Source organism: Oncorhynchus nerka, linkage group LG28, assembly GCF_034236695.1.
Source record: "Oncorhynchus nerka isolate Pitt River linkage group LG28, Oner_Uvic_2.0, whole genome shotgun sequence".
Lineage (NCBI taxonomy): Eukaryota > Metazoa > Chordata > Actinopteri > Salmoniformes > Salmonidae > Oncorhynchus > Oncorhynchus nerka.
The window spans coordinates 66,165,329-66,177,923 of NC_088423.1; the positions used below are offsets into that span (position 1 = coordinate 66,165,329).

Sequence of the window (12,595 nt, forward strand, 5' to 3'; positions counted from 1 at the left end):
AGAGGTGTGGGAGGCGCCGGTGCACAACTGAGCAAGAGGACAAGTACATTAGAGTGTCTAGTTTGAGAAATAGAAGCCTCACAAGTCCTCAACTGGCAGCTTCATTAAATAGTACCCGATAACACCAGCCTCAACATCAACAGTAAAGAGGCGACTGGCATGCTGGCCTTTTCTAATAATCAATTAGCCTTTTAAAATTATAAACTTAGATTAGCTAACACATGCCATTGGAACACAAGGGATGGTGACTGATAAAGGGCCTCTTGATATTCCAAATTTTTTTTTTAAATGCCGCTTCCAACTACAATAGTCATTTACAACATTAACAATGTCTACACTGCATTTGATCAATTTTATCAAAATATGCTTTTCTTTCAAAAACAAAGACATTTCTAAGTGACCCCAAACTTTTGAACAGTAGTGTATCTGTTGTGTTCAGATCTGCGATGCCCATGTGCAACTACTCAATGTATGCTCCACGCACCACTTGTTCATTCTGCGCCACAGCAGAGTAGGCCCACAGCAGAGCAAGATTGTTGTAGTGCGCACCATCAGACTGCTGAATGGCAGGTGTCATTGCCTTGAGGCATCAGGTGGACAACTCCTCTACAAGCCAGAAGGTAACTTCATTTAATAAAAATAGAAAACTAAATTAGTCGACTTGCAACATACCAACATTTTATTGAAATTGCACACCAAGGTTCTGGCCAAATAGTCATTAACTTGGCCCTACAGTTACTGAGATGTCACATTGAAGCTTGTTAAGTTTTGTAGCAATGCAAATGTACACTAATGGAATCAGCCAAGTCCTATCATTGCAACGAAATGTGAACAGATTAAGGGGACATCTCAGTAACTGTAGTGCAAGTTTGACAAGAACATTGGAGTGTGCAATTTCAAACCTAAATATAAAAAAAGGTTTGCCTGTTTAATGAATGGTTTCCCTCCCCAGTCAAAGGTGACACGCATAATACTGGCATGTGGTGTGAGCCACAACATAGCCCTAAGGCATGGAGAGTAGAAGAGACACCCAAGAGCCTCATAACCCACCACCCAATGGAGCACCTGCCCCAGCTGATGCAGTGAGATAGGAGCTCAGAGATTTGCGATAAGAAACAGAACGCCAGACAATATACAAAGCATCATTTTTTTTTTATTAACGTAGTGGAAAACATTCATCAATTGCATTATGTACATGAAGTAAAACCCTGTGTATTCTTCCAACTTCAGTCACAATCTGCCCAACCAATGTGTTCAACACTTCCTGGGTTTGCAGGACTGAGGTGGTCAACACACACTGTAGACGTGGACAGACCCTCAACCCCTGTGGCCAAACATTCCCTCACTCATGGCATCTGCGGGTCTGCGATGCTTGGGAACCGGGGCCTCACGGATTGGGAACCGGCACACAGACCCTCCACACCTGTGGCCAAACATTTAGCACCTGCTGATTTGGGAGCCTCACGCACTTTCTCCCTGGGTGGAGGGGCCACCCTCAACCCGACACACGGGCTGCAACACAGTTTCCTCCATTTCTATGTGAATTAAAATAAAATCAGTGTATTGTATAAAAGTTACTGACAACCACAGTTACACATTCTCTTAATTACTTACCGTTATCCAGTGATGCTGTAATGAACACGATGGGAGACAACTGGTTTCAAGCGCAGGGCGCAGCAGGTGTTTTTTGTAAAGGACCACAGGAGGAGGCAGGTAGCTGGGTCTAGGGGCAGGCAGAAGGCCATACACAGGGGGTCCAAAGAGGCAACAGTACAAGCAGGGAAAATGCTAGTAACATCGTCTGGGAGATCAGGCAACAGGTTGATAACAGTATATCCGAAAGTACAGGCAGGGACTAGGCAAAATGCGTCGTTAGTGAAGCAGGCTATCATACTCGGGAGGCTTTAGATTGCGGGGAAAAACAGAGCTCCGAATAGAAGTGTCACAAAACAAATAATACCGCACAATGATGGGGTGCAAAGAACTGAACTAAATAGTGTGTGATAATGACATACAGGTGTGTGAACAGGTGATCAGAATTCTGGTGAGCTGCGTTCTGTGGATCTACATGTTTGAGAGTTGGAAGCAGACATTACAGATGCAGTCGTAGGGGATTCGCGTGCCGACTTCACCGTTTCCGATGTTCCTGCTAAACTATGTAAAAGTTGGGATTAAACCATATGAAAAATAAAGCAGAAGAGCTCACATAGAAGAAACACCTTTAAAAAAAACAAAAAAAACATTTACTGTCGCCATCGGGGTATGTGCCAGTGTATGCGCTTTAACCAATGAGTGCCCCGATGCACTGGTCCATTTGGGAGAGCTCCGGCGTGCCAGCCCCCATCCTGTTGCCTTAATGCTGCGGTTATGTATGGCTATTATTTTTTCCCCTTGCAGTTTAAGGTCAGACCATTTCTCTTTCACATCAGCCACAGTTCTGTCTTGCTGCCCCACCTCGTTCACTGCAGCGGCGACACACCCAAGATACCCGTTTGGCTTCGTCAACTCACTATTAAGTCCACCGAATAATACGTGTTGCCTGTCTTCAATCTCCTACCACAGCCGTGATCGCGAAGTCCAAAAGGCTAGCTTTTCTCTTTTGGTCCATGGCTATTCCTGACTAAACCCTCATTTGTGCTAGCATTCTTTAAGGGGGAATCGCTGATTGTAAGGCACGTTCAGGTGCCATCAATTCTAAGTCAATTTGAGATTTATAGATCACAGGTGCGTAAATTACAAATGGCTTCTTAGAACCTGCGTAAGCAAGGTAGTTTATGCTCAGTGTCTTTTATGAACCGAATGTAAGCACGCCGTCAAATGATCTTACGACAAAGTTCCAAGTATAAATTTAAGATGTTTTATGAATGAGACCACAGAAGATTTTAAAAAGTAAACAAAGTGTCTCGCTTGATCAGGTTTGGTTATGAAAGACGTCAACTTGCAGGGTGTGGGCTGTATTACTGATATGCATGACACAATGCGGCATTGATTTCACAACTCTGAATTGTTCTAAGTTCCTCAAGTTGTGATCTTTGAAGTAGTAGGCTAGACGGAAGTTTGAAGTCTGGCAAAAAGCCTGTTGTCGCGAATTTTGAATGTAGTTGTAAAATATATTTTTTGACAAAGCATCCCACCCTATACCCCACAATTACTACCCCTCATGGTCTTCAACTACAACGAAATACCTCATTCAATATCTCCTCCACCAGCTTGCTATTAGTGAAGCTCAACTTGTACCTTTAAACATTTAATTAGTTTCAACAAAATGGGAAGCAAAGAACAGCAGACATGAAACCCCATAGTCTCACTCAGGCGGAGGCCCCCAAGTCCCCATGAGTTTCAAAGTCGGGCGTTCTCAGCTTAATTGTACCCCACTTATTTTTAATTAAAGTTCCCTTTGTGTGGTTTAAATGGTGGCTAGGGAGATGACATTAAGTAAAGGGGATTCGTCCTTGTTCTGTCAGTGGTTTAATGAAGACAGACTGTTTTTTTCCATGTACTTACGTCACAAACTCCTTGTGTGGAGTCCAGTATTTTTTTATTCATTCATTATTTTACCAGGTATGCTGACTGAGAACACGTTCTCATTTGCAGCAACGACCTGGGGAATAGTTACAGGGGAGGGGGGGATGAATGAGACAATTGTAAACTGGGGATTATTAGGTGACCGTGATGGGCAGATTGGGAATTTAGCCAGGACACCGGGGTTAACACCCTTACAATAAGTGCCATGGGATCTTTAATGACCTCAGAAAGTCAGGACACCCGTTTAACGTCCCATCCGAAAGACGGCACCCTATACAGGGCAGTGTCCAGTGTCCTGCCCAGGGGCTTTTTTTTTTTTTGACCAGAGGAAAGAGTGCCTCCTACTGGCCCTCCAACACCACTTCCAGCAGCATCTAGTCTCCCATCCAGGGTCTGACCAGGACCAACCTTGCTTAGCTTCAGAAGCAAGCCAGCAGTGGTATGCTGCTGGTGATGAGCTTCTGCATGATCTCCTATCAGTAACACTGGGATGACATATATACCAAATAAACCAGACAGACCAACACTTCAGTATTCTGTCCCTCTGGTCATTCTGTTATTTCAAGCTACACTGAGCATCGTGTTGGCACAGGAGGCTAGACTTACTGCTGAACTTAATTGAAGTTTTGGGTGACATACACGCATCAATTGGCGCTACCGACAGACATCCCCCTCCTGTAATCAGAATCAGTCTTGCTGAGTTCTAAAGCATCTTCAGTGTTAGTCCTAGCAGAACTCTGGCGCCCCCTGTCGACCAAACACGGAACAAAGGCTTGGCTCTACCTATCAACTCTCAACCTCTAACAGTGAGAGCTGTTTATTCCGCTAAAACACATTTTTTAAATGCCAAATGAAGGACTCGTCTCTCAAACTCGTGCACAGTTTAAGTACATATTTTATTAATACAGGAATCATCACAGTGCGTTTTGTTACATTAGCAGTGACTAAACCAAATTGAAAGGATGAATAATATAAAAAGAAAAACTTATCAGCGAAAGAGGCAAAACAGCCTTGGAGAAAAGGGCACAATAAATTAGAGAAGATGAGAGAAATTAGAAGACAGAAAACAGCACCTGTAGCGTTACGTGACTCCATTGGAGGGGGTTTTGTACAAAAAAACATATGCGCACATATCTCTTCACAATACCGTAATGAAAATAATGACTTCATAAAAACTGTGGCATGGGTCATGTTCATAGATGCATTGGTTTAGCTTTAATATTGGATTGGGCTTTGGGAAGAGGAAGAGAGAAGAAACCACAGAGAACAGTTCTGTTACCATGGCACCTGGAAACGCGAGTCGTCACCTCCCTGCCTGACTACATCTCAGGAGCTGACAGAGTTGAGTTAACGGATGGTGATATCGTTGTGGGGTGACTTTGTTGGTCTTTTTAAATAGACGGGGACAGGCTGTGTGTGGGTGGGAGAGTGGGCGTGTAGCCACCTTGTGTCGAGGCAGAGTCTGTTTCTCCATCAGTGTCAGAGATCCTCAACATACGTCAGGGTAGACTTCATGAGCACGAAGACACACCAACGCAACACCTGTAGACAATGTAAACACACTACTCCTAGACCACGTACAGTATAACCTCCATACATGACCTACAGCCCACAGCTACCCAGCTTGATTCAATCTTTGCCCTGACATATGCTTGAACATATGAATTATAAGATAGTTAAAGGAAGAGGGGCTTGGGCTGTTTGGCCACCTTACAACGGCATAAAGTGATTTGCAAGGTCACAGAACGGCTGTGCGCATTGGTCGACACTAACACCAGCCTAGACTAAAGGCATACAGTCATCCACTTTCTAATGTTATTACAGTAATAAGGATGATTAACCAAGCTCTTATCCATGATTAAGAGGGGAGGACAGGTTGACCTGTGTTAGGCAATGCATCATGGAGACCCAATGAGACCTATAGACTCCTGTTACATATCCAGTATCCTACATTATGAATGAGTTCCATTGTTATTTCTATATAGCTTAGCGGGGGGAGTATTAAATCACACACAGTGAAACTCACAAGGCAATGAAAGCACATTTTCTCTATTATTGAAATTGTGAAAGTGATCTGCATAAGTATGCAAAAAGCTATTTAAATAAGTGTAATTTGCGACCGAGGCTGTATTGCAGAGACACGGAAGTGAAAAATGCATCTCTACACAGCACTGTGCAAACCTCACTCGACATGAAGAGAAGTGTATTATGCTAAAACACTCCCATCAACCCATTTGCTCCATTCCCCTCACGACAGCGCTAACACTATGGACACACCACCCGTGGTAAGCGCAGCAGGATACACAGACAAACAACTCACCCGATTTGAGAGAGAGAGAAGTCACATGGGCACTTATCGCAAATTAACACTCACTTAGAGTGAAGCTAAGGTTTAATTTAAATGATTTCATTAGCTATAATCCAGCCAGCATGAGACATCATATCATGTTCTCACGGAAGTGTTGTTCTTCTAATGTGAAACTAGCATTTTATTGTGACGACACAGTTATTCCCTGTCCTTGCATTAGCACCCAGCGGGAAAGTGTTTCAGTCAAAGTCCTCTGTGTGGAGTTTGGGTTTGGCTCTGGCTTAAGAGCTGATGCTGAGGCAAGCATGGAGTGAGCTGCTAGTAGGAGTTTGGGTTTGGCTCTGGCTTAAGAGCTGATGCTGAGGCAAGCATGGAGTGAGCTGCTAGTAGGAGTTTGCGCTTGGCTCTGGCTTAAGAGCTGATGCTGAGGCAAGCATGGAGTGAGCTGCTAGTAGGAGTTTGGGCTTGGCTCTGGCTTAAGAGCTGATGCTGATGCAAGCTATGGAGTGAGCTGCTAGTAGAAGTTGGGGTTGTGGTGGATAAGAGGTTAAAAAGAAACACGTTCATTTATTGACAGTATAAGTGGGGATAGCCCACTGGGCAAAATCTGGTTAAATCAACGTTGTTTCCACGTCATTCCAACCCCCCAAAATACTATGCGTTGACGTTGAATCAACTTTGAAAACTAATTGGATGTGCAAAAAGTCATCAACGCCAGGGCATCCGTCTTTTTCGCACCCAACTTTTAACATAATTTAAAAAAAAAAAGATTTAATGTTGAATTATTGTTAGATGACAACTCAACCAAATGTAAATCGAAACTAGACGTTAAACTGACATCTCTGTCCAGTGTGAGGATGGCGAGAAGCAAGTGATGGTGAGGAAAGAGGGAGAGGCCTTCACATACCCAGAGACAGCCCAGCTGTGGGGGTGTGAGGGAGTGAGGTGACTGCTAGTCATCCACCATGGGGTCTTGGAGAGTGTCACCTCATCCCAGGCAGAGAGACAACCAAGACTGACATCCCTGTAGTTCCTCTGTAGGGGTCCTCTCAGTCTAACACACACACACTAGCAAACGGCCCAGTCTCACTCGGTCTGTCTGTCTCTGTGCCACATCCTGTCTTTCTCTCGCTCTAATGCTCTGATAGAAGTGATGGTTACATAGTTGGGGTCTCGGGAACGGTAAGGAGCATCACACACAATCAGAATGAAGCAGAGTAATTCAAGCATGACAAGAAATTGGAACAGAATAATTGCCAGAGTTAAGTCTGCACAGTTAAAAAGACAGTAAACATTTCTTCAGTAATGTGAAGTAAAGTGAGTTAAACTTTTTTTTTTTAATTCTAGCAATTTGACCTGTACAATTAGTGTTCAACTTCTTAAACAGTATATGTATGTATATATGTATATATAAATATACATCGTTCTGACCTGTGCTTTGCAGACATTCTCTGGATGAGCATCCTCTGGTCGAGAATGCACTGTGCCACGGGAGGTCACATCCACCCTGGGCCACGCCCACCAGACTGCTGGTCTCTCCCCTTCCTCCACCACCCCGCGTCACACCCACACATACCCTCTTACAGAGCTCCTTGCGGAAGTACTATTTCAGCACTCCAGCAGATGAGCGATATTCTACAATACCAGGTGTTTCTCTCATCTTCTCAAAGCAGACCCTCGCTTTAAAACAGCCACAGGCATTTCTAAAACAGTGCTCTATTTAAGCAAAATAAGCATCGAGATACATTTTGTAATGGTCATTGTCGTCAAGGTGAGGACATCAACATTCACTGCTAGGGAGCATTGGGCAGACATCCATGAAGTTCATCACTACCCTACAGTACAACGGTCAGAATAATATGCTCTCTCTGCCTGCTCAGATCCTATATCACTGTGATCCATTGTTCTGTGGAATTATTTTTTTTTCATTGACAAAAGTAAGACTACAGCGTAACATTATTGCAAAAATATGGCAACATAATTTTCTGAAAGGTTACTATATATTCATACAGTTTCTAGTCTTGACGTCCACCTGTGCGTCTGACTCTCGACTCGGGCTTACAGTATGAACAGGCAGTGAAATGCTCCTTCCATCTCTCTCCGCTGCAGCAACTCTTCCAGCGAACTCTGTAAACATAAATATCCGCCTTCTTCTTCTGGCAACCCCTTACATTATCCACACTGTTTCTCTATAGTCACTTTCATTCTAATGTCTTTAGCAAAGCCAGCTCCCGAGTAAGGCTGCACATGGTTCACATGAGCTATGGATCTCATGTTTGAGACTCACAACAGGTGATGACTAGTACAGCAGCTTTACCATCCCCCTCTTTACATAAATGTTATGATCTAGATTAGAAATCAGTTTTTTTTGGAATTCAACCTTTTCAGCATGGACCCATTGTACATAACCATGCCTCCAATGGCGTAACCTTCCGTTCCCATTTCCCACATTTCTTTATCATTTCCTTTTTCGATCTTCCTATTCTCTCACCAATTGAACTGCTTCACTCACTGGTCTGTGGCACGCACTCAGCACACCGCATGACAACCAACTGTCTCAGTCCCCCAGCACCCTCGTCTCATCACATAGCGTGACCACACTGACTCCTAGTGGTCACACTAGAAACTAACCTTCAAAGTGCTTCAGTTTTCTAGGATTTTTCTGTTTTTTTTTAACACATCAGGCCAGGACTCGAGAAAAGACAATGGCCAGAGTTAGACAGCCACTGTCATGTGTACTTGAGCATGCCTGATGATTGCCTGCAAGTTAAAAAAAGAGAACCTAAACCTAAGATAACAGCTTCCGTTTCTCCTCCACTCCGCAAGCAGAAAATAAAACACATTTATTGCTCCATTTCTTATTCACATGTTCTCTCTGGATTTAGAAAATATATACGCCTGGCTTCATTTTGTAGCTTCTCATACAGTGGGAACAGGAAATCAAATGTCACAATAAAAACAGTCCACTGGGCACAGACGTCAATTCAACGTCTATTCCACGTCGGTCCAACGTCATTTCATTCAAATTATGTGGAAACGACGTTGATTTAGCCAGTGTGTGCCCCGTGTGAGGGTAACAACAAACGACACAGAGGAGAGAAGCCCTACCCTCAAATACAACCGGCTGACCTGCAGCAGAACTCTGCCCACCTCTTACACACGCGCACACACACACACACGGTTAGCCATGGTTTAAAGCTAACAGTGCATTGTCAGAGCCTTGTGGCCCGAGCTAAAGGGAGAGATGGGACCCCCTATTGACCCCACTTTTCATCTGTCTCTCCGCCACCTGCTTCCCTCTGTTTTACTCTAGAATGGGGGGGTAAGAGGTTGGGTGAGGAGTGGGGGGGTTGTGGGAGGAGGTGGAGAGGGTGGCTGGAAGTCCAGGTCCCTATAAACAGTCTCTCACTCGGCAGTCAGTCCAGACAGCGTCTCTATATACAGTCTGAGGATCCCATGGTGATGGTGGTGCTAATTAAACAAACATGCGCCCAGACACGACAGAGTTATAGTGGCCAGAGCCTGTCATTATTATTCATCCTTTACTTTTTCATTATCAGCATTATTATTATTATTTATCATTTACTTCTAATTAAAACTTGTTTTTTTTGTAATCTTCTGTTGTCATATTCACTTCTTTACTACAGTGTCAGTACTGTATGTAGTGGTTGGGGCACCACGGTGGGTGCAGGCTGCGCTCCCTCCGCTCCGCTGTGGACCATCACAAAATCCTGGGCGCTGACCTGTCGTTGGAGATGGTCTTGCGGAGCCGCACACCCCTGCGGATGGACACCAGCACGTCGGTGCCTGACCCGGTGGCCTGGGGGTCGTGCTGGGGGGCCGGGCCAGGTGGGGGGTCATCAGGAAGGTTGGGGAAGGGGAACTGTCCCTCCCCAAGGGCATGGGCACTGGCCACCAGCTCTCCTATCTTCTCCACCAGGCTGTGGCGGTTAGCGGCTATCATCTGGTCCTCCTCAGAGCCGTGCTGGACATACACACTCATCTCCATCGCTCCCCCAGACCCCCACGCTGTGTTGGGCAGGCTCAGACGCTTGGGAGAGGCCTTCACATACTCCAACGTGTTGGGGGAGGAGTCATCCGCCACGTAGAACACGCACTCCTCACTGCCCACACGTACCGGAGGCCCGGGGTACCCCCCAGGAGCATCAGGCACCGTGGGTGTCTTCACTGGCACTATGGGTGGGCGGATAGGGATGGGGCCCGCGTTGGACAGGGTGCGCCTCACACCCGGCTTGGTGGATGGGGTTCGGCGGATGGTGGCAGTCCCAGGGGTCCCAATGCCCCCTCCCCCTCCAGGCACTCCGCCCTGGGCCCCACTGGGCAGACCAGCGGTGCTGGCCGGCCTCTTGGTCTGGATCATGCGGCGGTAGTTCTGGCCGATGTTGCTGTGGCGGGGGATGGTGGAGGACTTGTCAAAGTCAGTTGACGCCTCACCTTCGGCATCTCCATTCACAGAGTAGCAGTCATAATCCGACCCTGGGGGAGAGAGAAAGATGGGAGGGATGTGGTGTGCTATTCAGAGTGTTGCATCTCGGTGGAGAGCTACCAAGTAAAGGGATGTGTGTACTCTTTAAGTTGTGAGTGGGTATAGTACATGTCTGTTACCTTGAGAGAGGACAGCGAGTGCATTCTCTGTTGGTTAATGTAAGTGAGGTTGACTTCTGTATGTATTGGTGTTTACTCTACGAGAGAAGGAGTGCACGTGTCAGAGTGGTACCCTGAGAGGGGATAGTGTCCTCGGAGCAGGAGGGCGTGGTGGTCTGGGTGCTGTAGCCACTAGAGTACTGCAGGGAGTCCCTGTTGCTCTTCTGCTGGTCCATGCTGAGACCACGGGTCAGGACCATGGCCAGGTCACTGGCTGCTGGAGACACCTCTTCGCCGTGCTGGGAGGAAGCAACAACGCATTGTCATTTAGCAGACGCTCTTATCCAGAGCAACTTAGAGCGCGTACATCAGAGTACTTTTCTTCATACAGGTCCCTCATAGGAATTGAACGCACAACCCTTCCTCTGAAAGCTTCATGCTCTACCAACTGAGCTACACGTGACTAGTGGACTAACACGGGACTAACGCATGATTAGGATGATAACTAAGTTCAAGGTTTCCAGAATCGTATTGCAATCTAGGATCTAACTGTATCGCAATCAATTGCCTTAGAAAACACATCATACGGTAGGAGCACGGGACCACTACCAAGCACAACGGACAGACTATAACCACCAAAATCCAATTTGAGGTTAAAATACAACAGTTGTGATATAGCTGAATGTGTCTTGTATTCACACCATTGTGAGGTAAATCTCTGTTACCTTGGCAGCGATGGTGGCGGGGGTCATTCGGGGCCTCTGGACATCGTCTGGGTGAGCACCAGCATATCCCTGGGAGCCCGGGGATACCTCGCTCTCCCTCAGCCTATCCAGGGGCTCCTTCCGCCGCTGAAGCGTGGCAGCCAATGGCTGCTCATAAGATCCTGCCTTGGACCAATCCTGAAGAGGTGGGGGTTGTTAATAAGAAGCAGTGAAAAGCAACAGAGTGAACTCTCTAATGAGAGAGACCCGTCCACTATCCAGCAGTTTGACGCCTTTCATCTGGGTACAGTGTGGGGGCGGGGAGATTCCTCATTGTGTGCGAGTGAGTGTTTGGTATTGGGCCAAGTTGATGAGTGGGTTTATTGGTTAGAAGCCTTTTGAGTTTGTGAGACTTCGAAAGGTGAAATGGGTGCCACCCATGGCCTGCTCAGTTTAGCAAATCACCACACAGGAGATTTGACACCAGGGGGTGAGACTGTTGGCCAACGACAACACAAAAGGCACACAGGTTAGGGAGCAAAGTAATGAAGTCATGAATGAGTTAAGCAGATGGTGAAATGAAAAGAAAAACCTGGTGAATAAGCGTTAACTCAAGAAGCACAAATTAAAACAAACCCAAAAAAATAAATAACCAAAAATTGCAAAGTAAAGTGTGCAGATGAAAACAAACCTTCCAGCAAGGAACCTTTGATGTGGGAGAGGTAGTGTTGGATCCAGGGGAGCAGTTATAGGGTGGGGACGCAGGAAGTATGACAGAGAGAGGCCTGATGGAGCCAGTGTGAGAGAGAGCAGGACGGAAGGTAGCGAAGGACGAGCCAAACTGCGGAACGGAGAGACAAGATCGTGATCGTCAGAGCGTCCATCAACGCCAAAGGCTTATGGGAGGAGCCTTTGTGATGTGACCTCTGGGTCATACCGTACATACATACATACACAAACACACAGGTGCATGCACGCAAGTACGTGCATCTGCAGTCCCAAACACACACAAAGTGTATGAGTAGCAGAAGAGGGCAAAGACAAGAAATCAGCGGTGACAGAGCAGATGACCACAAGTTCCCCTGGGCTGATGAAGTACACATACTTAGGGAGAGAATCCAGCTGGTCAGTTTTACCAGCTTCTCTCATACAACAACATTACAGTATGCAAAACCCAGACAACTAAAATGAGCACGGCTATAGTGTATTCACATTATTTTTCAAAGTCAGTTAATCGTGTGACAGAAAGAAACGGGAGATCCACACATTAGGACAGGAGAGCGAGGGAGCTGTTGTACTTACCGTTGTGGGAGAGCTGCACTCACTGATTGACTGGCAGGTCTCGGATGCCTCGGAGGATGCGGAGCTTGATGACTTCTACAGAAAGGAAGAGAGGTCAAGAAGGAGAATGAATGCAAAACCAAGAGACGTCAGGCAGAAGAGTGGAGGAAAT

At 46.1% G+C, this 12,595-nt stretch overlaps 1 protein-coding gene and 1 long non-coding RNA gene across 5 annotated transcripts in view; both read right to left on the reverse strand.

The window, feature by feature from the left end:
* Positions 1–1,133: 1,133 nt before the first annotated feature.
* Positions 1,134–2,876, reverse strand: LOC115112801 (uncharacterized). Its single transcript, XR_003861027.2, has 2 exons — positions 1,615–2,876; positions 1,134–1,535 (listed from the first exon to the last, which is right to left on the reverse strand). It is a non-coding gene; the product is annotated as an uncharacterized LOC115112801 (long non-coding RNA).
* A 1,526-nt stretch (positions 2,877–4,402) lies between these two features.
* LOC115113552 (protein MTSS 2-like) overlaps positions 4,403–12,595 on the reverse strand; it is a 74,717-nt gene continuing 66,524 nt past the window's right edge. For 2 of the 4 annotated variants that reach the window (XM_065013015.1, XM_065013014.1), the window contains exons 11-15: positions 12,445–12,519; positions 11,834–11,983; positions 11,164–11,340; positions 10,572–10,737; positions 4,403–10,330 (exon numbers count right to left, since the gene is read on the reverse strand). In XM_065013015.1, the coding sequence (XP_064869087.1) occupies positions 9,555–10,330; positions 10,572–10,737; positions 11,164–11,340; positions 11,834–11,983; positions 12,445–12,519 (1,344 nt within the window). In that variant the 3' untranslated portion in view covers positions 4,403–9,554. The remainder of the gene's footprint in view (positions 10,331–10,571; positions 10,738–11,163; positions 11,341–11,833; positions 11,984–12,444; positions 12,520–12,595) is intronic. The other 2 variants (XM_065013017.1, XM_065013016.1) reach the window with 1 other exon arrangement.